General features: G+C 36.8%; 1 protein-coding gene across 1 annotated transcript; it reads right to left on the reverse strand.

Annotated features, from left to right (window-relative positions):
* Positions 1 to 376: 376 nt before the first annotated feature.
* Positions 377 to 27,336, reverse strand: LOC129260162 (origin recognition complex subunit 2-like). The gene is made up of 14 exons (XM_064114615.1): positions 27,135 to 27,336; positions 17,271 to 17,483; positions 16,600 to 16,800; positions 15,909 to 16,052; positions 14,850 to 15,166; positions 14,038 to 14,246; positions 12,442 to 12,574; positions 11,609 to 11,711; positions 10,605 to 10,742; positions 10,096 to 10,267; positions 9,501 to 9,562; positions 6,549 to 6,667; positions 3,852 to 3,934; positions 377 to 3,790 (listed from the first exon to the last, which is right to left on the reverse strand). The coding sequence occupies exons 1-13, from the start codon at positions 27,271 to 27,273 to the stop codon at positions 3,854 to 3,856; spliced, it is 2,031 nt and encodes a 676-aa protein (XP_063970685.1). The 5' UTR covers positions 27,274 to 27,336; the 3' UTR covers positions 377 to 3,790; positions 3,852 to 3,853.
* Positions 27,337 to 27,851: the final 515 nt, after the last annotated feature.

A 27,851-nucleotide genomic window follows, 5' to 3' on the forward strand; every position in this document is an offset into this window, starting at 1 on the left:
AAACTGAGATTCCAATGTTTTTTTTCTTCAAAGGCAAATGAATTATGATATTTCATGTACATCATACAATTCAATTATATCTCTAGATTTTGATACCTAATAAATGTCAAAATCAGTTTGCGCAGAAAACTTGGACAAGATTGTTTCGTAATGTGACAACCGTGATTGTTCGACGATTGGCTCATTAGGGTTTTTTTATTCTTTGTTAAATTTCTCTCACTGATCCCTAAAATGGGAGTGGATTCAGATTCACACGCGAGTTTCTGTTCAAATCGTTTCTAATATGTCTCTATATTCATTGCTTGTAATCTGGCATGCGTGAACGATGTGATAAGCTGTTGGTCTCAAAATGAATTAAATACAAGATTCCACTCTTACCATAAGTATCAAATTTATAGTAAAAACATATTCAATAATTATGAAATCCTGTTTCCTTTTTTTGTGGGATGCACTGTATATAAATCACAAACAGCAATTCACAAGTACAATGACATACTGGATTGAATTGTGAGATGGGGTGGGTATGAGGGATTGTGAAGAGAGATTAAGGGCCCCGTCTTACAAAGAATTACGATTGATCGGATCAATCGTATCTATATGGAATTCCATCAGTGTCATAATTTCTTTCTACGAAAAATTTGCACCATGTCCTTTGTATGCAAAGAGAAGCAGTGAATTTTCAAGAAAACAATGAATGCATGAATATACATGCATAATATATGTTGATGGCCATCCATAGTTGAGATTCATCGGATCAATCGTAACTCTTTGTAAGACGGGGCCCAAATGTCCCTTTGGTCACATCCCACACAGTGTAATCCTAGCTCAACTACACCCAGTTTATCTGCTAACCATTTGGTCTAATCTCCATTAAGCCCATTTACCCTTAGGCACCTTGTCAAGAGTCTCATCTTTCCTGTAGGAATCCTGCAAGTGGCCTTTCATAATCACTCTTCAGATCTCATCCTAGACAAAACGATGCAGTAAAGTCACTATGAAAAGACGCATAGTTCCTTCATAGCGGGATCCCTGCTGAAAGACACATCTCAAACTTTTGACAAGTTGCCTCAGACAAGACCCTTTCCTAGGACCCATTTCATCTTATATCCACTTTGTCTAACAACACTTATGTTGCAGTCACATTTCCCTTGTGGTGCCTGCACGGCGAGTTGAAAATAGCAGTTTTATATATTTATTGATATCACCTATATGTAGCTGGTAAAAAATGTTATAACAGCTGTTTTTTACTCACTGTACTGCCACAGTAGGGGAAATGTGACTGTGCCACGAGTCTATATAGTTAGATAATCTGTTAATGAACCACATTTTCATTTGACATGGTAAGTAAACAAAGAAGTTAAACCAACTGGGCATTAGACTAAATGAGAAATAGACCAAGTGAATATTAGACCAAAGGTAATGTAGACCAAACAGCAATTAGAGCAAATGGCAGGTAGACCAAATTGAAAGTAGACCAATGGGTATATGTGAATACAAATAATTTGTCTTGTCCTACAGCAGTCATTTGTCAAGTGGTTCACAACATTACAAATAGCTACCGGTATTATGAAATAAACCTTAGCATTCTGTAACACAAACTCATTGAATGATGATTGTATGATTGGCTGTACATTGTGTTCAATGCAATCAATTATTCAAACCCGTTCTATGATCACTCTACATGTAAGCTTTCTGCTGTAAGGGCAAAGAATGAGAATCTACCCCATCTTGTAGATCATAATGAAATGTGATGTACAACTACAATACAGAATAAACCTTGAGGCTCTTGGATAATAAACCAGTATCAGTATAAAAGTGCTTACACACACTGTTGCCCTATATGAAAGTAGATTATTATTCAACTTACATTTACGTCCTGATTTAAAGAAAGAAGGTGCTAAAATAAGAATTATTTCCATTTACATGTATTTATTTTCTGTTTTTCTCTCTCTCTTTTTCTTATAAACTGTACAAGAACAAATCAAATTTGGTCCATAGAACAAATACACTGTATGTACATGAATACAAACACAAATACCACATCTCACATAATAGACATCTATGCTTAATAGCAATTATTGAAATTGACACAATTTAACATATTTTTTTCAATAGTACATATCAATATTTTGTAAATATTAATAATCTACACATAAAGGCACAAAGTAATTCATAAATGGAGCATATACATGTACATTAAAGGAAGACAAACTAAATGCAGTACTGGTTTGTGGATGAAATGGAATGATGTTTGGCAAACTTCACAATCTTTTATAGAAAAAAAAGTAGTACACAATTTGATTGGTTCTCTCATTTTTGGCTTCTTTTGAACAATATAGATTAGTTTTGGTCATGAGATTGAATTGTGATTAAGAAATAATGTTTATAATACACTTTAGAATTAGTAAATGCTATAAAAGTACCAGTTTGACATCAAATAATTTCTTTTTGTGCATTTCAGTATTTTCATTTCCATATTTGGTAGAGCATGGTCAAAATCTCTCCACACTAAATTTGATGTGAATTTGTTGTTGGTGGCATAAGGAATAGCCAAATGAAAGCCTAATAAGCCCCATTAAAATCAGTGTAAATTGGCCTGCTTCATAATTTGTTTGGAACAATATTAATTCATAATTCAATTCAAAAGGGGCTGGCTACGTAGGTATTTATACAGCTACATCTTGGTTCCCTATGGACTCTGCAACATTTAGACTGTGGGATGTTTTTCATCATGCTCCATCGAAATATGGAATTTAAAGTGCTGAAATGCAAAAAAAAAAAAAAAAAAAAAAAAAAACAGACTGTGATGTCAACACTTCCGTAATCTAAAATCACAAAATCTGTTGCTCCGACTAGTAGCTGGGACTACACACAAATATTCATTCTAAACATTTCAGCCATTTGTAGCCATACATGTAGTTCTAATGTAGTTCAATTAGCAATCATTTGGAACATCTCACAATATCAACTTCCCGTCCCTGGGAAACCAAGTGGCGTTACGGTCTACTGATCTGGACATAGATTCACTTGGAAAGACATACTGGTGTTTCATTTGCCTGATGAAGCCAACAGTGGTTGATGAAACGTCCCGACTACAGAGAATTGCAAGTTTCAACTTTACGATTCTCACAAATTTCCAATAAAAGATTTATAACTGATGAACATTTGAATAATATTTCATATCTAGCTTGTATGCAAGTGGACACAGAAAGTAAATAACATACGAGCTGAAATATCAATTTAATAGCAAAAGGGTTAATTCTGCTTTTAAAACTAGTGAGCACAAAGGCAGACCTCTGTAATGTTTATTGGATATGCCCGCACTGCAAAGTATGCAAGTCAAAGATGTAGCAGTGTGTACTACACTGTAAATTGTCATAATTTACTACTTCAATCACACTTTTTGTTAGAATTTTCACACACTTACTGTTGAGAGCATAAGAAATCATTTCAAACAATGATAAAGGATTCTTGTCTAATTCTACTTCCAATCTTAGGTCTGCAGTCACATATTACAAACCACAACATTCTCCTTGCTATTTCATCAATATTTCAGTCATGTTTCATAAAACTGTTCTTAAAGTTGAAGAAAATTTAACAAATGACTTGAACATGTTCATTGGTGCCAAGTTAGGGATACATGTACATCACTAAGCACAAGATAGGGTTACCAGTCATCTGTGAAGTCATTTGTAACTTTACTTATGAAACGACCCACAGGAAGCAACTATAATTCTTCTTGCTGTTCAGTTACTGCAACTATGTCGATCCTTTGAGTCATATATTGTACCTATCATAATTCTTCTTGCTGTCATCACAATCCTTTGAGTCATATGTCTTTGAGTCTTAACTATCATAATTCTTCTTGCTGTTGGAATTCCAATAATGTTGAATTATCCAGAGGGATAGAGAGTAGTTCCATACCATCAAGGCTCTGTTAGAGGGAAGATAAAAAAATAATAGTCATAATTGGATTCATATAGTGTTTTTCCAGAGGATACAAAGAAAAGATACGTAGGCTCCACTATAACAACACAAAGAAAAGATACTTAGGTACCACTATAATAACACAAAGAAAAGATACTTAGGTACCACTATAATAACACAAAGAAAAGATACTTAGGTACCACTATAATAACACAAAGAAAAGATACTTAGGTACCACTATAATAACACAAAGAAAAGATACTTAGGTACCACTATAATAACACAAAGAAAAGATACTTAGGTACCACTATAATAACACAAAGAAAAGATACTTAGGTACCACTATAATAACACAAAGAAAAGATACTTAGGTACCACTATAATAACACAAAGAAAAGATACTTAGGTACCACTATAATAACACAAAGAAAAGATACTTAGGTACCACTATAATAACACAAAGAAAAGATACTTAGGTACCACTATAATAACACAAAGAAAAGATACTTAGGTACCACTATAATAACACAAAGAAAAGATACTTAGGTACCACTATAATAACACAAAGAAAAGATACTTAGGTACCACTATAATAACACAAAGAAAAGATACTTAGGTACCACTATAATAACACAAAGAAAAGATACTTAGGTACCACTATAATAACACAAAGAAAAGATACTTAGGTACCACTATAATAACACAAAGAAAAGATACTTAGGTACCACTATAATAACACAAAGGTGATGTTGCATGAAGTTGCTGTCGGAAAAAGGAATTTTCATTAAGTTACTTGAAAAGAATGTTCCTAATTTGCATATGAATCATGTACAGGTATTTGGAATTCTCTTGATTGATCACTTTCATAGGGTTAGGATGATCGATGTATGTATGTACTGGATTATTAACTTTGGACAGATGTTAACAAAGTAGAAGGGAATAAGTCTTCAATTTATATCTAACCAAAAGCATAAACAGTATAAACACCCTGCACTTATATGTTTTGTTCATTTTTGTTTTGCCTTATGCCCCCCACGCTTTCATTTTGTTTCACCAATTGTTTTGTTGCTATTGTTGTTAACACTCTCTGTTATACGTTTATCTTGAGGTAATTAGAGGGACAGACCTCGATAGGCCAATGGCCTTCTGTCTGCCCCTCACATCCGCCTCATATTAGTTTTGCCTTGCTTTGTTTTCATAAGTTCTCTGCTTATCGTTTTGTATATTATTTCGACATGTTGTTAGTAATTTTTAAGAGATGTGAAATAAAGTGATTGAACTGAATGATGAACGGCCTTAGCCAAATGGCCACATGATCATTATCCATATTATATGTTTACAGAACAGAGACTGAGAATAATTCTCAGCATTATTGGAAGGCACTCTTTTGATGAACGGCCTTAGCCAAATGAACATTATCCACAGTTTTCTTCCAATCAATATTCTCAAGTAACCTCAAATTAAGTGAAAACGCAGGAAAAACTGACAGGTCACAGCATCTGTAACTTTATTGAATTTGTAATTCAAATTCAATCGCCAACACCTACAACATGAACCAAAGCTCCAGCAACAACCTAAATACTAGAGCTGTTTTTCTTTTGTTTATGTTTCTGTTGCATGATTGTTCTGATGTTTATGTTGCATGCCTTCATTATCATCGTTATTATTTGCCTATTATTTTTATTCTTGTGTCCCATAGCCCTGATGAAGACTAGTAAACAGGACGAAAGCTTGGCATTAAAAGGAGTGTGAACAAATTGCTACGGCCCACAGCCTCTTTCTTTCTGTCACACCTATATATACATTCTGTATTTATTTTTATTTGTCCAGTTGGCAGTTTTGAATTAGAGTTGTTTGCACTCAAGTAGACGATAAAAGGCAAGTTTGGCCCATACAATAAAGGCGCAGTGGTTTAGACTGATCATAACCCACTTGTCCATCTGAAGACGGTCAAGTTAAATGCAAATCAAATGAAATGGGTTGCTCAGCTGGCAACGTATGATATTGAGGTGAAGTACATGCCAGGAAGGACCAATCAATGTGCAAAAGCATTAATAGGTAGATGCCCAGAGAATGTTCCGACTGAAGGCATAAAGACTGGACTTCAAGAGGTTACCATAGTGTAGTAGGTTTCACTGTACACTATGTATCTTTCTTGGGCAAGTGAGAGGTTACCACTTGCTTAACAATGAGAGCAGATGTGGAAGTAAATGCCCAGAAGACACCAGTTCTTATTGACTTGTTAATCACAAACAACCCAGTGTCGACGGTTCTACCATTATATTAGTACCATGCAGAAGAATGATAGGGTACTGAAAGAGGTGTGGAACATGTGGAGTTCCAAATGGAAGCCAGGTCATGGGTATGATAAAAATCTTCCAGGACTGAGTGGCTATGTCAAAGAGTTGTTGAAGTTGACAGAACATGAAGGAGTTGATTTCCTTTACAATTCATGCAATGGTTTATAATTTCTGTATTTTCAACTGTTTGTCAATTTGTTTTCATACAAACTGGACGGTAGTAAACCACCTATTACTTATTAGTATCATCTAGAATTGTCAAATTTTTACAATCCAAATTTAAAAGTGAATTTACATAAGCATACTTAAGATATATTTTACCTTTTTTGACTTGATTAGTTTGTGATCTCTGAACTCTGTAAGTTGTGCCCTTAATGTCAGGTCACTGTTGACCAGGAATGCTTCTCTACACTTCTGATACAGTTCATGGAATGACATACCTGAGCGAAAAAAAAAAAAATATATATATAGGGACTTAACTTTTCAGTAGCCCCGAAGCGTGTTCCCGCTACCGAGATTGTTGCGAAGGTGGAATCCTCCATTCGTTCACTTGATGCCGAGACCATCGGCTCCGTAAGAAGAGAGATAAATGCTATCCTCTCCTCCGCCGAACCGCCTAAACCCAACATTACTCCCGGCATGCGCAAAGCCTTGAAATCGCTCAAGGAAGACGAGTCTATTATGATTTTGCCAGCAGACAAAGGCCGCGCCAGTGTTATTCTGGACACCGATGTCTACCGCGCCAAGATGTCCGAGTTAATTGAATCCGGCCCCTATCGCGCTATCGGGAAGGACCCGACCGATCGCCTCTCCCGCAAGCTTACCACTATTCTTCGCGGCTTTCACAAGAATGGTGACATCGATGATTCTACCTACCGTAAGCTTAAACCGTCGCAGAAGCAACCGCCCAGGATTTATGGACTTCCTAAAATCCATAAAGCTGACATTCCGCTCCGTCCGATTGTATCATGCGTGAGTTCGTTTGCTTACAACACGTCTAAGTATCTCGCTGATATTCTTGCTCCCTTAGTCGGGTCCAATGGACATGCTGTCCATAACTCTGCATCGTTTGTTGATTTCCTGCGCAGCGAAACCATACAGGAACACGAGGTCATGGTTTCATTTGATGTGGTGTCATTGTTTACCAATGTACCCATCGACGCCGCATGCAAGGTCGCACTTAGCAGACTCGAACGCGATGAGAGTCTACCCGAGCGCACACAGTTATCTCCGGCCCAGGTAACTGAGCTTTTGAGTTTTGTTTTACAATCTACGTATTTTATGTTTGCCGGCAACTTCTACGAACAGCAAGAAGGAGCAGCCATGGGCAGCCCTGTTTCCGCAGTAATCGCTAACTTGTTCATGGAAGCTTTTGAGGAACGCGCACTGAGTATTTGCCCGCCCGACTGCGCCCCTAGAGTTTGGAAGCGATACGTAGATGACACGTTTATTATCACGCATAGATCCGCCGCCGATGACCTTTTGAGCCACATGAATTCACAACAGCCATCCATCCGTTTCACCATGGAGATGGAGTGCAACGAGCGCATTGCCTTTCTAGACACTATGGTGCACCGTGACACCAGCGGCCGATTGTACACCACCGTATATAGGAAGCCCACGCACACCGATCAGTACATTGCTTATGATTCGCATCACCCGAAGTCTGTTAAGCGCGGGGTAGTGAAGTGTCTTTATGACAGAGCTTCACGCATCGTTACTAAGCCCCATTGCACAGCTACAGAGAAGCAACACATCACCTCGGCTCTTATTTCTAACGGTTACCCGCGATCCTTCGTTAACCGCGTTGCTAAGAAGAAGAGCGCTCCGTCCGAACAGCCTGCGCAATTTAAATCCGCTATAGTAATCCCATTTGTTGATGGTATCGCGCATCTTCTCCGCCGGCGCTTGGAGAAGCATGGCATCCGAGTTATATTCAAGTCCGACAGCATCCGCAGCCAGCTGGTCCGTCCGAAAGACCGCCCGATCCCCGACAGACGCGATGGGGTTGTTTATAAGATCCCATGCTCGACTTGCGACAAAGTCTACATCGGTGAGACTGGTAGACCTGTGGGGGAACGCATGAAGGAACATCGCCGTGATGTTCGGCTTAGGCGCACTGATAGCTCTGCTGTTGCAGAACATGCTTGGGACTCCGATCATCCACCTAACTGGGATGAGGTCAGCTGCGTTGCTCATGATAAGCATTGGTATACGCGGCGCGTTAAGGAAGCGATTCAGATCCGTTTGCACCCGAGCAATATCAATAGGGACAGCGGCATTGAGATCCCTGATGCATGGTTACCGGCCATCCGACGGCATACTGCATCCACCGTTCACAGCGCACGGCGCCCGCACCAGCGGGTGCCTGACACTGATTGGCCGGCCGCATCGGCCAATCACAGCGCGCGGTGCACGCTCCAGCGGACACCAAGCACCAGCGCGGACCCTGAATGGCCAGCGGCTTCGGCCAATCACAGCGCGGCTCACGCCCGAGTGGAGCCAGACAATAGCTCCCGACGCTATATAACCCGTGCGCAGCAGCGTCTTTGCTCATTGCCTGACGAAGTCTAGCAGCTTGCAGACGAAACGTCGCTTTTACACTACGTTTGTTACATCGTGAGACAACTGGTTAATTCTTCTACTCAATATATATATACTTTCATGGTAGTTCTGCAGCAAAAATTCTCAATGATTAGAGGGTAACAATAATGACACACACACACACAAAATACCTACAAACGTTATTTGCATAACAATTATTTTTAAAATCTTATAATATAATACAATATTGAAGAAAAATGAATCAGCAAAGACTGCAAGTGACCCAGTTCCTCTGCCACTATCAAACTTCACTTGGCAGAATGTACAAGAAATGGAGGGGGTAATTTTGCTGCCCCCCACTTCCCCAAAAAGAGGCTCAATGAAAATACAGTATGTTGCTATCTCATCATATAAAAAGTGTAGTACCGATTGCTAGCAAACCTAAGAGACTAATGATACTGCACATTCAAATTAGCAGCTGACTTTACCAAAAGGAAGGAGACAACCTGTTCTATAATTTTTCTAGTAGTGAAAAAAAGAAAGAGGAAAAGATGAAAAAGAAAGAAGAGTTTCAAGGAAAGAAAGGTCTGGGTTGGTATATGTTATTAAATTCTTTAAAAAATATTAACACCCCTTGGTCATCTTTCCCTGACATAATTGTTTGTCGCTCCTGTGTATAGGCTAGAGTTTGTCTGTTACATTTTTAACAAGATCAACAAATATGCTTACCATTGTAAGTGCCATCATCTTTATGTTCCATCTGAAATTCAACCAAGATGTTGAAAATACCCCTGGAAAATACAACAGAGATCAGAAATCTTTTCATCTGTGCCAGCAATATACAACTTATACTTACATTAGCTAACACAAGCTACAAAAAACATTTTTACATACATTGCAGTAACTCTACCCATGAAAAGATTGACATTTTTTTTAAAATTTGAATTGTTATATATGAACTCATATCACATCACATAATGCTACTTTTACTGATGTGTTTTTTATGACACTTGTTGCTCAGTACAAGCCTTAAATTCAAATTGAAATTATGGAAAATACAAGCATTATTCAAAGAAACAAAACTTTGTTGTTTCTTGATTATTTTCTTTGAGGTATCATGAATGAATGTGATTTTCTTAATACCATCCGCCAAGTAACTTTTTGGTTTTCAAGTTGAAAAGAGCACCTTCCTTACATCTCATGCAAAACATGTACCGTTGCCCTCATGCCTATAACCTATCTGTAAAATAAAGACTTTACAGCAAAAAAATAAAAATAAACAAAATAAATAAACATGGAAATGATTTCATGAGAAGATTGCTACCTTGCATTTGGTGTAAGACTGCGGAGTACATGAGTGAGAGAGCTGAGGGCAAGCATACCGGACTGCTGAACTAGCAAGGAGTTCTCATAAGACGTCTCATCGGTGTAAGGGTCAAAGGTCGTCACATCATACCACATCCAACGAAATGTACTTGACCTTTCTTGATCCCAAACTTTAAGAGAAAATAACAATAAAAGGCTCAGTCCAAGATAAGTGGATCAAATAATTAAATTATCAAAGACAACCCTGGAATACCTGATACCTCAATGATAACTAGTTACTGTCCCCAAAAAATAAATAAGAAAAAAATATATAAATTGTATATCAAAATAAAGTTGGCAACATGAAGGATAAAGTATATGAAAGTTGGATTTGTTTGCAATTAACGGTTCACTATTAAAAGGCATGATTACATCCAAATATAGATGTGTTCATACTTAATAAGAGGGACATTGATAGATGTATATGTGTTCATACTTAGAGGGGCATTGATATGTGTTTATACTTACTTAGAGGGGCATTGATGTGATCAATTGAAGCAAGTATGTGAACATTGTTGACTTGAGCAACTTTACTCAGCACAGATTGAACTTTAGATCCTCGTAGCATGCTTCCATCAAGATTGTGGATCAGGAGAAAAAGAGGCTCTGTAAAAAATATGAATTACAGCAATGAAACTATTAAATAGAATCAAATATCAATTTATCAATTCATTAACAATTCAGTTCCATTTATTTTCTCAGCATAAAAATAATAAACAATATGTACAGGAATGACAAATACATGTAATATATATAACAGAGAAAACAGGAAACCACTGAGAAGTTTATAAAAACTTGTGAATTGTAGTTCCCATTAAAAATAAAATTTACTTATCAATTGATATTATTTAATGAATTCTCATACATCATTTGTATTTGATATTCATCATGTATCAATTTATTTTACAATCATCTCTCAACAAGATAACCTATTCAAGAATATACAAACTGTTCAATCAAGACATGTTGTCACTTGGGCTGCTAAAACCCTGTATCTCAAACTTAAAAACAATGTAAGGGCAGCACAGAAAAAGCTGCATTTGAGAAATATAGGAATGTTTACAGGCTCAATATCTGAAAAGAAATTTCCAATTCCTGTAAAGAACAAAAGATGGTTGTAATTTATATCATAATTCTATAATCAAACTTTTTCTGGATGTACTCATTTTATTTTTAATTTTGAGTTTTAATTTTAGTTTTAACAGCCCAGCGACGAATAAGATTCTAAAAGTGCTAACAAATATAATTTAAAGATTACCACTATAGGACTATCATCATCCCAAAATATCACAATCTACAAGATTGTGATTGTAAAAATACAAGTCAAAATGCAGAGAAGAGAGAGGAAGACAGACGGACATGTACAAGGCAGAAAGAGAGAGAAATATCTGAACGACATAACATTTTTTGCCGAATTCTGTCGCATCATACATGAACAAGGCTTTAAGAAATAATAAAAACTGTCATTTTACCATCCATCTCATCCAGTTTCTCCTCAATGAATTCAAGCTGATCAGCCATGTTTCTATGGTTACAAACATCATCTATTACATCATCTGTGATTGCATTCAAAATCTGAAAGATAAATGATGGAGTTAACATTGCTGTAATAAACCCAGTACAACAATTAGAGGAGTTTTACCGGCAATGAGAACTTGTGGGAGAAGAAAAATGTAGCATTATTATCAACAACATTATCATAATGATATCCAAGTCCTTTGGAAGCGCATAGAGATGTTATATTATAAAGTGATGCGCTATACTACTTCTTATTATTGTTATAAATATGGAGGAATAGATGGGGTGGGGAAAATAATTAATACTTTGAGTGATGATAATGGCAGTGATGACAAGACAGTGATGATGATGATGATAGTGATGGTGATGATTATGATGATGACGACAATGATGATGATTATGGTGATGATGATGATAATGGTGATGATGGTGATGATGATGGTGATGATGATGATGGTGATAATGATGATGATGGTAATGAGATGATGAAGATGTTGGTAATGATGATGATGATGAAGACGAAAATGATGATGAAGACCATGACGACGATGATCATGGTGATGGTGATGATGAAGATGATGGTGATAATGAGATGATGAAGATGATGGTAATGATGATGATGATGGTGATGATAAAGATGATAATGATGACGATGATGATGCTGACGATGATGCTGACGATGATGATATTCAGGATGATGAAGGTGGTAGTGGTGTTAATGATGTATACAATTTAAAAGATATCGACATGAAATTCTTAATGTAGCCTACTTCAACTGAATACTTACACTCTTTACAGTGAGACTAGGGAAGTAGCCATTGATTACAATACTGGTATAGTCTTTGAGCTGTCTTCTTCTAAATTCCTCTACGAGTCTTCGTTTTGATCCCAAGCCGTACAGGAGAATGTTGAAGTCATTACTGTCAAGAATGCAATAAATATGACATCAATAACATAATAATAACACAAGATTTAAATGATACACCAGATTTATATAGAATTTGACACAAAAGCACTGTAGATTGTTCACCCCTCTCTTTATAGAAATTACATTAGTACACTAAATATAGTACTACATAACCTATAGTCTGCCACAAAGATATTACATGTAGTCTGTTATGCAAACCAAGCACTCGAGTTATATGGTCTGAATACACAGCCTACAATGACTTGTGCACTGAAGGCCCTCGACAGCAAGTTTTATTTGTTCTAGTCTTTTGTGAAGACCCACTTGTTGAAAGTTTCAATCAGGGTCTGCGCCTGCAGACTATAAAGATACCCCAAAAAGTAAAACGTGTCTTCAGCCGAGTATGTGGTACAGGGAGTAAGGCTTGGTAAAAGATGTCCTTATTCATACAAATAGTATCATATTCAAGTTTCTCTCTCTAACCACCTTAAAAAAAAAAAGATTTTCACACAATTTCACATATTTAATTAGTCAAATAAATTGTCAATTAAGAGCTCTAAAAGTTAGGCTCGTACATAACTAGAAATGGATTGATTGCTTAAACAACATATACTCACACATGATCCATAGGCTACTCAACAATTTGTTTCATGACAGTGAGGAATTAGATATTAATATTATTCTTGCTAATTTGAAGACATATCCAAACCTATTCAACCCTATTCTATGATAGTCTGCAAGAATTAACAGTTTATTTCCAATTCGTCTGATTGCCAACTCATCTACTATCATTTGGTCTACCATCAGTTTGTCCACTATCCATATGGTCTAATTGCCAATTCGTCCACTCACCATTTCCAATAGCCATTTAGACCATATACCATTTGGTCTAATTGGATTAAGTGTTAATTGTGCAAAATGATTGAAAATGAAATGGATATTAGACCAACTGGTTATGAGACGAAATGGTCATAGATGAATTGGTGATGAGACAAAGTGATGATTGGACCAAATGGTTGTAAGACAAAATGTTGATGGACACAATGGCATTAGACTAAATGAAAGTAGACCATATGGTGAGTGGACGAGTTGGCAGTAGACGAATTGGCAATTTACCGATCTAACAAATCAATACATGGCTATGCTCTATAGAAAGACTATGTAAGGGCCACAGGAAAAGCAGTCTTTAAGAGCAGTTGGTCTATATATCAAGCTGGTTGAAGAAACTTGGTTTTTCTGAAGATGTTTTTTTCTTAGAAAAATACAACAAAATAGATGGAGTTTTTATGTAAGATGAATAATGCACTTTGTTCAAAATAACACTAAATGTAGTTGTCTAAAATTGTCAGTTTGAAATTGTATCTATCTTTAGCTGAAAGTGATTTCTTTAACCAACTGGCCGTTGTAGGCAGGAATAGCAAAGGTAATAATAATATTTCACTTATTTTAGGATTAAAATGGAATGGACAAGTATACCTTAAGTGATACATCCATTTGTTGAACAATGCACAGTGTTCTTCAAAGAGATCTGTCATCTCCTTAGTATAACTATTGGGGGCGCTTTCCAATGCCTCTGCCAGCTGTCCGCTACCCATCTGCGGTGTTTCAAGCCGTGATAATGTGTGATCTGATGTCAGTGCCTGCCCTGAGTGTGCCACGAAATACTCCTCTGCCATGTTGGATTGCTGTCAAGTAAATAGTTTTCATTTTTTTTTTTTTCTAATTAGGGATTTATTAATAGATTGCAGCAAGATTCACAAGTTTTCACTGATTGCTGGAAATTATGTAATATGAGGTGCACTATCAATAATCAAGTGTTCTTATTAAGACCTGAAATTCTATTTCAAATGATATGCGTAAACATATAATCATATACCATACATTGACTAGAACTATCGCATGGTTTTTCTCCCTACATACCGTTTCCTAGTGCAGTTTCATAGAAGGCTCTTATCAGTCACATGGCATTCATTTCAACTCCTTCATATTTCTAGCTTTTATTAATCTGATATAGATATGCTCCAGACATCAGCTTTAATACACATGAAAAACTTGTTTAAATCATCTAGTTTTTTTAGTGGACTTGGTCTTTAATTTTGAAATACAAATCACCTAGTTCCTGTACAGTGTACCTAATACAAGTACACTGCGTTAATGTCAGTAAAATCATAAAATTTCTTTCCTATTTTTGTGCAATCTGAACCTCAAACTTTTAAACAGTCATCAGCCTATTCTGTTTTACTTCAGTCTACAGATGACAAAACAATGCTCCAGAGGGAGTGACTTACCATAGATGTAACATCTTTAGCGGCTCTTCTATTTGATTTTCTCACCCCACCAGGAGTAGATCCCTTTGAAGCACCTTCTCCCTTCTTTAATTGGCTGACCTTTGACCCTTTGCCTGTGACCTTTGGAGTTTGCTCTTGTTTTTTTATCATATCAGTAGCTATGGAAGCTCTCTTTGTTCGTTTTATTGTGATGCTTCTCTCACTGCTCGTGTCACTGTTCATGTCATCCTTGCATTCGTAGTCGTCATCATCGTCGTTGTCATCACTGCTCTGATCTGAATCAAAGTCACTGTCATCTTTGTCCATTCCAATGGGTCCTGTTTAGATCATATTCAATGTAATCTGTCGATATTCCAACAAGGTAGATATACTAACTCATGAAATAAATAAAATCTTAAGCATGACTTAAGATTTTACCAAAACATCTATCAATCATTTTATTGGCCAATCTTGAAGTTTGGGAGAGAATAGTATAACATCGTTCAAAACTTTGGTCCGTGAATTAAAATAAAAATGAAATTCTTACACTCTGATAAATCTATACCATGAGTCAGTCATTGAGACAAGTGTGCTTCTGATACAAGCACTTTAATAGCAGATGATATTGAAATTACTTTCTGAGTTATGATGAACATTGTCATTGGAGTATATGATGTATTCATTACTAAACCCTGTAACAGGAGATTTCCAGGAGTGCATATCTTATTCATGCTTTGGTTGTGAAGGAAAAAGATATAGTTTTGAACTCTATTCATCATTCTTTCAGAAATCTATTTGGAAAGTATCAATTAACTTTCTTTTCAACTACAGTTTGCTCTTTGAAAAATGATAACTCATTAAAATCCCTTGATAAACAATAGTTGATGTACAGTAATGTGTTAAGGTACTTGTAATTCCTTAACGATTACACAGAAGGTAAGTGTGCTCCAACAATCTTGCATTAATGAATTCCTTAGATTGGGTTTACTTAATTTGAAGAGAAGGGGAAAAGGCGTCTGCTGTGAGACCTTTATCCACATACATGTTAATTGAATATTGAGACTGATAATTAGTTCTTACTTTTGAGTTTTCTTTTGATAGCTATCCTCTTCATCTGCTGTCTATCAACACTCTTTGCCGCTATCTCAGCCATTTTACCAGATCTCTTAGGCGTCTTGAAGGAGTATACCTCAGTCCCTAATGGCCCATCTCTATCCAAAAGGACTGTAGTAGAACATAGAATCACAGATGCTTGATTCAATTTCATTCAAGAATAACGGAGCAGTGATTATATATGGTTTCATTTTATTAGTTATTGTTGTCAAAGTGAAAGCATATCATTGTTATTTCTTAATTATTCAAATTATAACAATTATTTGAGAAGGAGCTTCCTAAATCTGTAACAGCAATATCTTGAACAGTCCTATCTATACTCATTGTTTTGAAGCATGAAGAGACTATAGTGGAATGGGGCCCTTTAAAAAAATCTAATTTGATGATTAGTAATTCTCAAAAATTGTCATCAATTTCAGGTGGTACAAACACATTCAAACATTTTTTATCTTTCATCTCATAGTCCTCAACACCTCACCAGAAATAATCGATACCTTAAGTTGACAATATATTTTCTAAAAACAAGAAGACACTGAAACTTTGGCAAATGACACCACATCGCAATGGTTGGTAAAAACAGCTCATGTGAAATCAGGGTCAAAATAAGAGATTACTAGATAGATCGTGTAATGTAAAGGATCATAATGATAGACCATACCTTCTGAGACAATGCCCAAAACATCATCTTTATCCTCCTCATCACTCTCATCTTCTTCCATCTCATCATCATCATCATCGTCGTCCTCCTTCTCCTCATTCTTTGTCTCTTCATCACAGACCCGTCGAGATGCTAATTTATCCTCATTATAATTGATCTGTTTCCTTGATAATCTCATGGGTCTGCTTGCTGCTTCTGGTACTGTGGATAAAACATTCAAGACCCCGTGAGGGTTATTCTATGGTTGCACTGATTATTGAGTATGATCAGACAATTGTACCAATCAGCCCCCATGGTCTATTACATGTAGTATTGTTATGTTACTCAGCCCAAAGACAATATCTATAGCATTGCTTCAATATGATATATTCCTCAGATTCACAATGATTGTAATTTTCTTTTATTTCTATATATATATTTCCTTTTCAAAGTTTATGTATCCAAAATGAACACAGAACAGACTAGAAAGACTGCAAAATAGTGTTTCCACCATATTTTAATTTGTTATGTAGTTTTTACATGTATTTAATATAGCCTTCTCTCACTTTCTTTCAATTTTTTAGATGCTTTTTTTTTCTTTATATGGTATTAGATCATATTCTTGTTTGTAATTTGATGATTATGTTTGTTTTTAATTGAATATGGAAATAAATGAAATGAAATAAAATTACCTTCAGTGTTTTCCTTGATGCTTGCATCATCTTCAATCTCTTCTTCCTCCTTCTCCTCCTCCTCCTCCACATTGTCCTCTTCATCATTACCATCTTCCTCTTCACTTTCCTGCTGATATTTATCCTGTTTCCGTGTCGACCTCACAGGTGTGCTAACAATCTCTGGTTCTGAAGATGCCATGGTATGAATCTTATCCTTCCGAACTTTTGTTTCTTGAGACAAAAAGCAGTTATAGTGAGAAAGTAGGTTATAACATTTTGAAGGCTAAGTATCAAATGTCTAACCACATTATGTTACCCCACTAGAACTTTTGTTTGAACACATAGTTAGATACACAGTTATAACAAGTACAGGCAAGTATTTATTTTCACTTTATTGCTCACTTTAGATTTAGATTTATTTATTTCCGTTCAACAAAATAAAAATATATAATTGAAATAATAGTACATATTCAAAACAATATAGACAGTTCAATGACATTTCATACCAAATATAGAAGATAAATTAACTGAATGAAGGGGCTTGCCAGTAATCTACAAATAGAATTAAATTTACAACTGAAAGTGCTATTAAAACCTAAACATAAGCGATCACCTTCATGGGCAACCTGAACTTTCCCTGTTTTGGTGCATTTCAGGCCAAAACAATGCACCTGTATATATTTTGCACTGCACACCTAAACCTGGCCATACACACATGCCAAATAAACCATCTGCAAGAATCTTCAATCCTGAAGGAGGCAGATTTAACCTGAAGATGAAGAAGAATAATCTTTATTTTGGTACAGTTCTTTTTGTAAATAAAGACAAAAATCGATGAGCCCCGTCGTACGAGGAGAAATAAAAAAATAAAAATAAAAAATGTTAAAAACTCCTCGAAACAGATGGCTGCCAGCTGTCTACTCCACTCATTCAATGAGATGCACCCAAGGGTTCATTACCATCCTGCCTGTGGGGAATCTACAGGTAGGACCAAAGACCTTATAATATATTACTAGACCGAAAGCTGCGTGCGCGTTCAGCACAAAACAAATGAGATTAGGCTCCGCCTACCGCGATCATTTGAAGACAAAAATAAGCCCTCATTGACATTCATGAGCATGAAGATATTCATAATCCGGCCTTTTCATTGGCTAAGAGCGTCATTAATACGCGATTTCCCCGATTCTTTGTCATCGATACTAGTGGTATCGTGTTACAGAATTAATTATTCATTTGACCTCATTACGTCATCTAATTTATTCATTCTGAAACTTTTCTTTCCACACACGAAGTAGACCTACGAACACTCCGGTGAGTACGTATAAATGGATATAACCACATGAATTCAGTGGAATATTTACACATTTCACACTGTATTTTGTGATCTTAGGTTATTTCTTTAACAAATTAGAGAGTTTGTTATCATTCTTCTGTTAAAGGAAAGCAGAATTTGGTCTTTGAAATTGAAGTTAGATTGTCATCGTCGCCCAGTGCAGCCTGTATGTTGCTTGCAGTGTTGTGGTTATGCCGTTATGCCGCTGTGTTAACCACATTTTGTACGGTCTCCTAGCCGGCTGGGAATCGAGAGATAATCGGGCTGGTTTGGTTCACATTAGCTCCAACAAGGACCAAAATGAGGCTTCTTTTTGTACACTGTAACGTTAGATCTAGAGGGAGATCTGCATGTATCTTCAGTAGATCGAGACTCAGTCAGGAATAAACTGTGAAGCGGAGTGTGGATGAAGATACGCTTGTCATTGTGTCAATCCTCAGTCCTCACTTTGTTTCAGATATCAAATTTATTTTGCATAACTTCAGGCTTCTGCATTTAGCCCCCACCCATTTTAACTCTTATTGTTATTTATAAATATAGTTAGACTCGGTCTTAGAAATAACATGCTGCTCTGCATGTTTGTCTTATTATCAATAGATATAGGACCTTGATCTTCTTAATCCTAGGCCCTATACTTACTTTATACTTAGATCTAGGCTACTGTACTTTTATTTATCAATCGATGCTATCAAGAGCTAGGCCTACGTAATTCAAATCTAGTCTAACTTATACTTTCCCAACCCTCGACACTTACCCCCAGGGCTTATGATCTAGGTCTGTAATTTAGGCCTAGATCTAAGTCTGGGCCTAAACGACTCCATTTGCATGTACGAGTATGACTCTCGGTGGACCAAGGACTAGATCTAGATCTACTCTCGGTCAATAATAATGGCAATGAAGTTAGCCAGGAATAAAAGTCAGAGTCAGACATCAAAAATTTCTAAACCGATATAGGGTCTAGATCTCGGTTTAGAACCGAAGCTTTACTTTCTAGGTCTAGATAGATCGAGAGTCCATCGTTAGTCTAGATCTAGACCAAATTAAGACACATGAATGCTGTCGCACAGCACTGAGTCTCGTTGGACTAGATCTATACTTTCTTACAAATAGATCTAGACCTAGTGCATGAGATTATGAAATTATGTTAAAATCAAATGAAATAAGATTCGGAAATAAAAAAATCCAGATTTTTTTTTTTTTTTTTTTTGGGGGGGGGGCAGACATGTGAAAAAATTTAGAGAAACCTAAAATTTAGAAAGCGAGGGCCAGAAGCGACCAATATTACCTAGGGCCGTTTTGTGCATTTTCTACAGTAAAATTGAAGGATGTCATGCAATTCTCTTTTTGATGAAGGTTTTCACATTTCAGCTCTTACCCAAACCCCTCCCCCTATACATACGGCCATGAAAAAGATCACTTCTTATTATTGTTCTCTCTTTTCTTTCACAAACAGGTTGAGTTTGAAGAACAAGAAAAATAGTAGAGGTCTACCTATATGGTTCAAGATGATGATCATAAGGGCATGCATCATTTTGCAGATTCTCATCCAGGTATAAAACTTAAACTAACCCATACAAAATTACAGATACATTACATGCATTGAATGTTAACCATGTTTACATTAAATAAAAATAATCCGAGCCACACAGAGGTAGGATCTGTAATTAATATACACTTCTTAGATATACAGGCTCTTGAGTCTAAAATAGAAACAATGCCAAAAGTTATGTACCTTGGGCAAATTTCTAAAATAAGGTCATGTCCTTGATCTACTAGTAATTAAATGGCCTTTTTATTTCCTATTTGTTTATAAACAAAGCAATATTTATTTTTCATATTTTACAAAATTCATTTTATTCATTTTTTAGTGTGATATTCATATTTCATATTTGTAGATTTACGATTTTTAAAAAATCTTGTTATTTTACATTTTGTCCAATAGGATGATGCAGTTTTACAATTTCCATGGAGGTGATTGATGATGATAAATAATTGGTGAAGTAGGCCTAATAGAACAGCGACTAGACCACAAAGAGAAATACAACCTACAGCAGTTATATGAGTGAGTTAATTAATTAATACTTTTAATAATGGTTGTTCACATTTTTTTTGCAAAAAAAAGACCTGCCTTTAAAAAACCCATTTCAATTTTGTTTTTAGATTATAGTTAGTGTCGTTTTTAATCACAGATCAAAATATTCTGTGCAACAAAACATCAACTTTAATTATGACTATTTATATAATTTACATATGTTGATTCATATATTCATATTTATGAAAAATCTCTGACATTTTTTCATAGAGTACATGTAGTTATAATGGAGAGTGGTATGTAAACTGCATAGAACAGGTTTAAGTGATATGCTTTATAGAAGTACAAGTTTATAATTAGTAGAAGTAAGATTTCCTGTTATGTGTTGAAGAAACATATATATGTATAGTCTCACTTTTCTTAAAACATTTATGTTTTATGAATCACGACAATTTTAATTTAAATTCATTGATTTTCTTTCTCTATTTTTTCAATCTGCAGGACTTGTGTAACAGATGTTTTCATTCAAGAAATCCAACAATTGAACATTGAAGAGTCTGACATAGGAACCACTTGATGAAGATGGAAAAGGTTTTTTTTTTCCAAGTTCAATTTTTCAACAACAAAAAAAAATTATTATCACAACCCCAAATTCATGACGTATGAAATTTCTTGTTGATTTTCATTAAAACTGGTTGCAAAAGGAGAAGCTATAAACATACAAAGTGGGGGGGGGGGCATAGGGAAAATGCTGTATTACGTGAAATTTTTAAGAAGTTGCGAGCGAGCAAAATTTTGACATTTTTAAAAAGAAAATCTAAAATATTCAGAATGATATATATTCACCCTTTTCTCTTTTTTTTCTTGGTCGTGATTTTTTTTTTTTTTGGGGGGGGGGGGGGCAAGAGTCCTTCAAGCCCCCCCCCCCTCCATCTGTACGAAACTGCTTATATACCCCCACTCATGAATTATTAAACTTAATGCACAAAGGATTTCCTTCACAAGTATATTATCGAAATGAGAATATTGTTTTCTTGTTTCAAAGGGCAATCGTCATGGGGACCATAAAACTGGTCATTCTCAGGTGAAAGGGGCACAGAACAGGTTCTTTAGGAGCACTTTCCTTGGGTAAAAGGGGGCAGTGATTCGAGAAAGGGCACTTACAAGAAGGCGAGGGGGCACTCTTTAACACATGAAACGGGCCCTCAGATGAAAGGGCACAGAACACGTTCCGGGGGGGGGGGGGGGGCATTTTTGGGTAAAAAAATTGCATACAAGGAAGAGCACTTGGTAACACCCAAAACAGGTTCTCGTCAGGTGAAAGGGACACAGTACACGTTCGTGAGGGGGCATTTTTCTTGCATAAAAAGACACTTTTCAGTGCTTCAAGAAGTAGGGGGAACTGTGCCCCCCCCCCCTCCCCAGGATCGCTGCCCCAGCATACAAAAAAATTTATTTTGGTTCAAAGTATTAACATACGCTTAAGAAAAAGGTCAAGCTTAATCCTCTAATAATGTGATATTTTTTATGGCTAATTAATAAAATTCACCACTAACCAGAAAATTCCTTTATGTCTTTCATTTGTGTTCATATAGTATTTGTACAGAGCTAAAATGAAAGGGATTTGGAATTGGCAAAATTCAAAATGAGATGAAGATCGAGAGGGGGAAAGAGTGATGAGAAGTGGGTTGAAGAGATGAAAAAGAAATGGAGGGGCACATATGAAGAGGTAATTTAGAGGGGGGTGGTAAGAGAGCTAGAATGTGGGAAGTAGGAACAAAAGGGGTGGAAGAGAAATAAGACGAGATTTATGGAAACCAGGAGACAGATAACAAGTGGGAAAAGAAGAAGGAAATATATGAAGAGTTTAGTTGCAAAAGGGGTTAGGGCCACTTTGGACAATTCCAAGAAAATAATTTTTATTTTATTCTCCCATATTGCAATATTCTAATGCGAAACTGAATTTTCATGATACCCTACCATAAGAACATAAAATTGGGTATAAAAGATATCTACTTGTCTTCATATTTTTTAAGATATTATTTTCAAAAAAAAGTTTGTGTGGACCTAACCCCTTTTGCAACTAAACTGAAATGGACCTAACCCCTTTTGAAAAAAGGTGATTTTTCTTTGCCATATTAGTTCACTTTTTAATAGGAATTTCAACTTTTCTATGGTATCATCTTATATAGCTACTAAAAATCTATACATTAAGACATAAAAATCAAGTTTGATGAAAAATGGACCTAACCCTTTTTGAAAATGAGCTCTACATATGTAGGAGAAAGGCGGCACAAAAGAATTTTGAGTGGGAAAATGATTAAATGGAAAAAAAAAACAGAGTAAGAAATGCTGGAGAATAAAGGGGACAGGAAACGTATTAAACAAGATAAATTGGGGCCCGTTTCATCATGAGTTACAAGTATGGTAACTACGATTTAGGGATGGCAAAAGCACTAGAGACCTCTTTACCTAATCACGACTTGATCTACTCTTTTCATCTTCCCTTTTGGAATTATCAAAGGCCTATAAGACGCAATACAAACAATGCTTTGTTTTTAAGTGATATCGCTTGTGATATCGATACTTTATAGAGCGCAACGTATCGTCTCAGATTTGCGCTTGCTTGATTCGCTGAATCCTTCGCGTCACGAGCGCGTAACAAAATGAATACATTAATGAATTTGCCAAGTTGACCTTTGTCATTGCGCTGATGTGCGTATTGTCTAATACACGTACAAAACCACAGTTGACGAGGGAGCATCGTACGAAATTAATATTAATGAGGGCTTATTTTAGCTTCTAATGGATTAAACAAAATGGCGGTAGCTTCGGGGGCTTGGGTAGGACTATGGTATGCCAATGCTGTACACAGCACACAATTTAAAAAAATCATTAAAATATCACTTTTGTGACCAAAAATACTAATATCGGGACAGTTTCAATTTATTTTTCATCAGTAACTTTAGGGTAATACTAATAGGGGTAATTTTAGTATTCACCAGAGCGCTCGAAAACATAAATTTTGAGCATATTTTTGTGTACGCCCTCTATTGGTGGAAAATAATATGGCAAGACAATTGTAGTTTTTCAATCTCTTAATTAAGAAAAAATAATTCAAAGAATCAAATTTATGATGAATAGCTGTAATGGAACCTGACAGTGTAAAAAAATCAAGCATTTGTCCCAAATAAAAGAGAAAATAAGCCAAACATTGCCAACCTTATTTCACCACACAGCTCAGCTCAGCCTCAGGAGTCAGGGAGGAGTAACAGAGAACAAGGTTATATCATATCATGACATAAGACATAACTAAGTTGTTCATAGAAATTAGAATGAGTGAATGAAATGCAACTTTTTACTTGCACTATACTATAGTCTATAGACAGTATAGTTTAGTTTTGTTCAACTGCACCAAATGTCATGTGTTTTTGTGATTGCGGCCTCAGCCAAGTACGACTATATACTCTGTATTTAAGAGGACTGTGCTCAACGGAAGAAGAAGAAGAACAAGGTTAATTAACCCAGGGAGCTCCGGCCTGCGCAGCGTGCCGGAGCCCAGGTGCTTACCGTGTATTTGACCATACTCACGGGACTAGCGTGATTTATAAATTATGGTCTAAATATTTCTCCAAATGAATTGTGAAAACAGAAATTATGCACTTACCACGATTATATGGATGAAGGTCTAAGCTCTAACGAGTGGCAGTTTCCTGACATCGAGGCACAGACTGGAACTTCAAAAAAACGAAAAGTTCTCTCCTTCTACCCCCGTCTCGATCGGCCATTTTTGTTATGAATCGTAACAAAATGGCCGATCGAGACTGGGGTAGGAGAGAACGTTTCGTTTTTTTGAAGTTCCAGTCTGTGCCTCGTTGTCAGGAAACTGCCACTCGTTAGACCTTCATCCATATAATCGTGGTAAGTGCATAATTTCTGTTTTCACAATTCATTTGGAGAAATATTTCTTCTTCTTGGTGATACTCCTCAACGTTCCTATTACAGGAACCACCCGAGGAGGAAATGGGAGTGCGCACTTTGTTTCTTCTTAGTCCTTGTTGCTTAAGTCTTTGTTGCGAAAGTATATGGTTGCCTGTGTTTCAAAATTATCAGAGACTGAAATTGATTGGATGTCGGGGGGTAAAGAATTCCAGTCCTTGATGGTGCGTGGAATATATGAGTTCTTAAAACAATTGGTGCGAGTTGAGCACTGGATGAAAGATCTTCCGGATGTACGTCTGGTAGCTCGAGTCGCTGGACGTAGATAGTCCGACACCGGCAGGGCCAGGTGCCCCCCCAAGGCCTTGTGCAGTATACCAATCCTCGAAACTTTCCTTCTTGTTGAAAGGAGATCCCATCCTAACCCCTGCATTAGTTTTGTAGCACTGGTGGTTTGCCTATAGTCACTACAAACCATTCTGGCTGCCCTTCTTTGCACCTTACCAATTTCATAAATATGCTCTTTTGTATATGGGTCCCAAACGCTAGAACTATACTCTAAGATCGGTCGGACTAAAGTTATGTAAGCTGTAGCTTTTGTGAGTTTTGTGCATGATGGCAAGTTACGTTTAATAAAGCCGTTGACTTTATTTGCAGAAGTTGTGATTTTGAAAATATGCTTGTCCCATTTAAGATCTTGCGAGATATTGACACCAAGATATGAATGGTGGGTGGTTTCCTGTAGATCTACGCCACCCAAGTTATATTTGGTTGTGAAAGGTGATCTAGAAGAAGTTATCCTAAGAACAAAACATTTCTCTGGGTTAAGTTTCATTTGCCACTTATTTTCCCATGCAGAAAGTTTGTCCAGGTCATTCTGTAGTCTAGTAGCGTCATTTTGTGTTTTGATGTTAGAGTATATGATGCAGTCGTCCGCGTAAAGTCGTACAGTTGAGGTCAAGCCGTCTGGTAGGTCATTTACATAGATAATAAACAATAAGGGTCCGAGCACTGTGCCCTGCGGGACGCCTGACTGTACCTTAACCCATTGTGAATATTCCCCCCCTAATACTACTCTCTGGTATCTATTCTGTAGAAAAGATGAGATCCACTGATTAATCTTCCCATTAATACCATATTGCTTGAGTTTGAGGAGGAGTCGTTGATGGGGCACAGTGTCGAAAGCCTTAGAAAAGTCGGTTATTATTATGTCAGTCTGGGTCCGTTTGTCAAAAGAAAGAGAGAGGTCATGCATGGTTTGTATGAGCTGTGTTTCGCAGGAATGTAGTTTTCTGAAACCATGTTGACTTTTATTAAGAATATTGTATGATTCAAGATGGTTCATCACATGGGTATGTACCACATGTTCTTATATCTTACAACAAACAGAAGTGAGAGATACAGGCCTATAGTTTTCGGGTTTTGTACGATCTCCTTTTTTGTGGATGGGAGTGACATTGGCTTTACGCCAATCTTCAGGTAACTGTCCTGAGTTAACAGAAGCTTGAAATATTTTGGCAAGAATTGGCGCAACTTCATGGGAAAATTCCTTAAGAATACGAGGAGGTATATTTCATCCACCCCAGTTGCTTTCTTAGGGTCTAGATTCCTTAGGAGTTTTTCAATACCGGGGGTGTGAATGGTTATGTTACTTATGCCGGGAATATTACAAGGAGGGAAGTTTGGTAATGTCTGCAGGTTTTCAGTCGTGAAAACTGAGCGAAACTGATCATTAAGGATCTCAGCTTTCCGGCTGTTCTCAGAGAAGAGAATACCTTTTTCCTTGTCTTTTAGTTCTAGAATACCCGAAGAGTCTTTCCTAAGACTTTTTACGAAGGACCAAAATTGTTTCTTTGACTCTAAACAGAAGTCTCTTAATTATGTGTTTCCTATATGCAGACTTTGTCAATTTGTGAGTATCTTTCCTTATATTCCTAAAGTTTTCCCAGTCTGAGCCATCACTAACCCAGAGAGCTCCCGCCCGCGCAGCGGGCGGGAGCCCAGAAGCTTACCGTGTATTTTACCATTGTCACCGGACTAGGGTGATTTATGGTCTAAATATTTCTCCAAATGAATTGTGAAAACGGAAAGTATCCAATTACCACGATTATATGGATGAAGGTCTAACGAGTGGCAGATTCCTGACATCTGGAACCTCAAAAAAACGAAAAGTTCTCTCCTTCTACCCAGTCTCGATCGGCCATTTTGTTACGATTTTTAACAAAAATGGCCGATCGAGACGGGGTAGAAGGAGAGAACTTTTCGTTTTTTTTGAGGTTCCAGACTGTGCCCAGATGTCAGGAATCTGCCACTCGTTAGACCTTCATCCATATATTATAATCGTGGTAATTGTATACTTTCTGTTTTCACAATTCATTTGGAGAAATATTTAGACCATAAATCACGCTAGTCCCGTGAGTATGGTCAAATACACGGTAAGCTCCTGGGCTCCCGCCCGCGCAGCGTCGGGAGTTCCCTGGGTTAATATCATGGCCCTTTAAACTTCACCAAATTGGATAAGTGGGACTAGGGTGCGTCATTAAATTTGGGTCCCGAACAAAGATGAATGTTGAATTACCTGAAGCTTCTTCCATTATGTGGTGCATAACATCATCATTACCGACAAACATCACAGATATTCCCTTCGACATACGCTGTTTAGACTTTTTATGAGCAGATTTAGGCGTAGACTTGGATCTAAGTTTCGATTTATCCATGATTGTGATGCCTGATGGCCGGCTATCTTCTACGAAATTTGAGTTTTCGCGCACGTTGTTGTGAGTGGTGGTGGCTTTGACTTTGCAAATACCATTTGGCAAAATTTTGGGAGGCGACCACCATAGATAATACATGTAATAATTATAATAAATATCTCTATGGCGTTCATCAAGTTGATTAAAAAGCAGAAAATTGTGGAAAATATAATAAGGTTCTGGGGGGGGGGGGGGTTGGCACCAAGGCATCGTAGACGTCTTTCAGAAAAAAGGGGTTGCTTTTTCAGCACTATATACCATACTCCAGCAGCAAAAGCTATACATTACTTCAAGTTAAGTTTATGAAATCTCATCCACTTCAAGCTATGACGTCTCACAGCTAATATACCATCCCCCCATAATGCTCTCCCTCCCTTCCCGGCTCACTTCATCATTTGTCTCTATCTCTTCAGTTGTATTTGTCATATCCCGGCTTCCTATTGTGATATCTCTTCTCGATCTATACCTCTCTCACTCCCTTCCCCGCTTGTATTCCACCACTCTCTATTCACCACACCAGTCTCTCTATCTTTCCATGATCC

The sequence above is a fragment of the Lytechinus pictus genome, unplaced genomic scaffold (assembly GCF_037042905.1).
Source record: "Lytechinus pictus isolate F3 Inbred unplaced genomic scaffold, Lp3.0 scaffold_19, whole genome shotgun sequence".
NCBI lineage: Eukaryota > Metazoa > Echinodermata > Echinoidea > Temnopleuroida > Toxopneustidae > Lytechinus > Lytechinus pictus.

Excerpts from the sequence above, each read along its gene's own strand:
- LOC129260162 (XM_064114615.1), bottom strand. The coding sequence starts at position 27,273 with ATGGATAAATCGAAACTTAGATCCAAGTCTACGCCTAAATCTGCTCAT. Across the intron at positions 17,484-27,134 it reads CATAATGGAAGAAGCTTCAG|AAACAAAAGTTCGGAAGGAT; the intron begins GTAATTCAACAT and ends TTTTGTCTCAAG. Across the intron at positions 6,668-9,500 it reads AGATGATGGCACTTACAATG|GTATGTCATTCCATGAACTG; the intron begins GTAAGCATATTT and ends TTTTTCGCTCAG.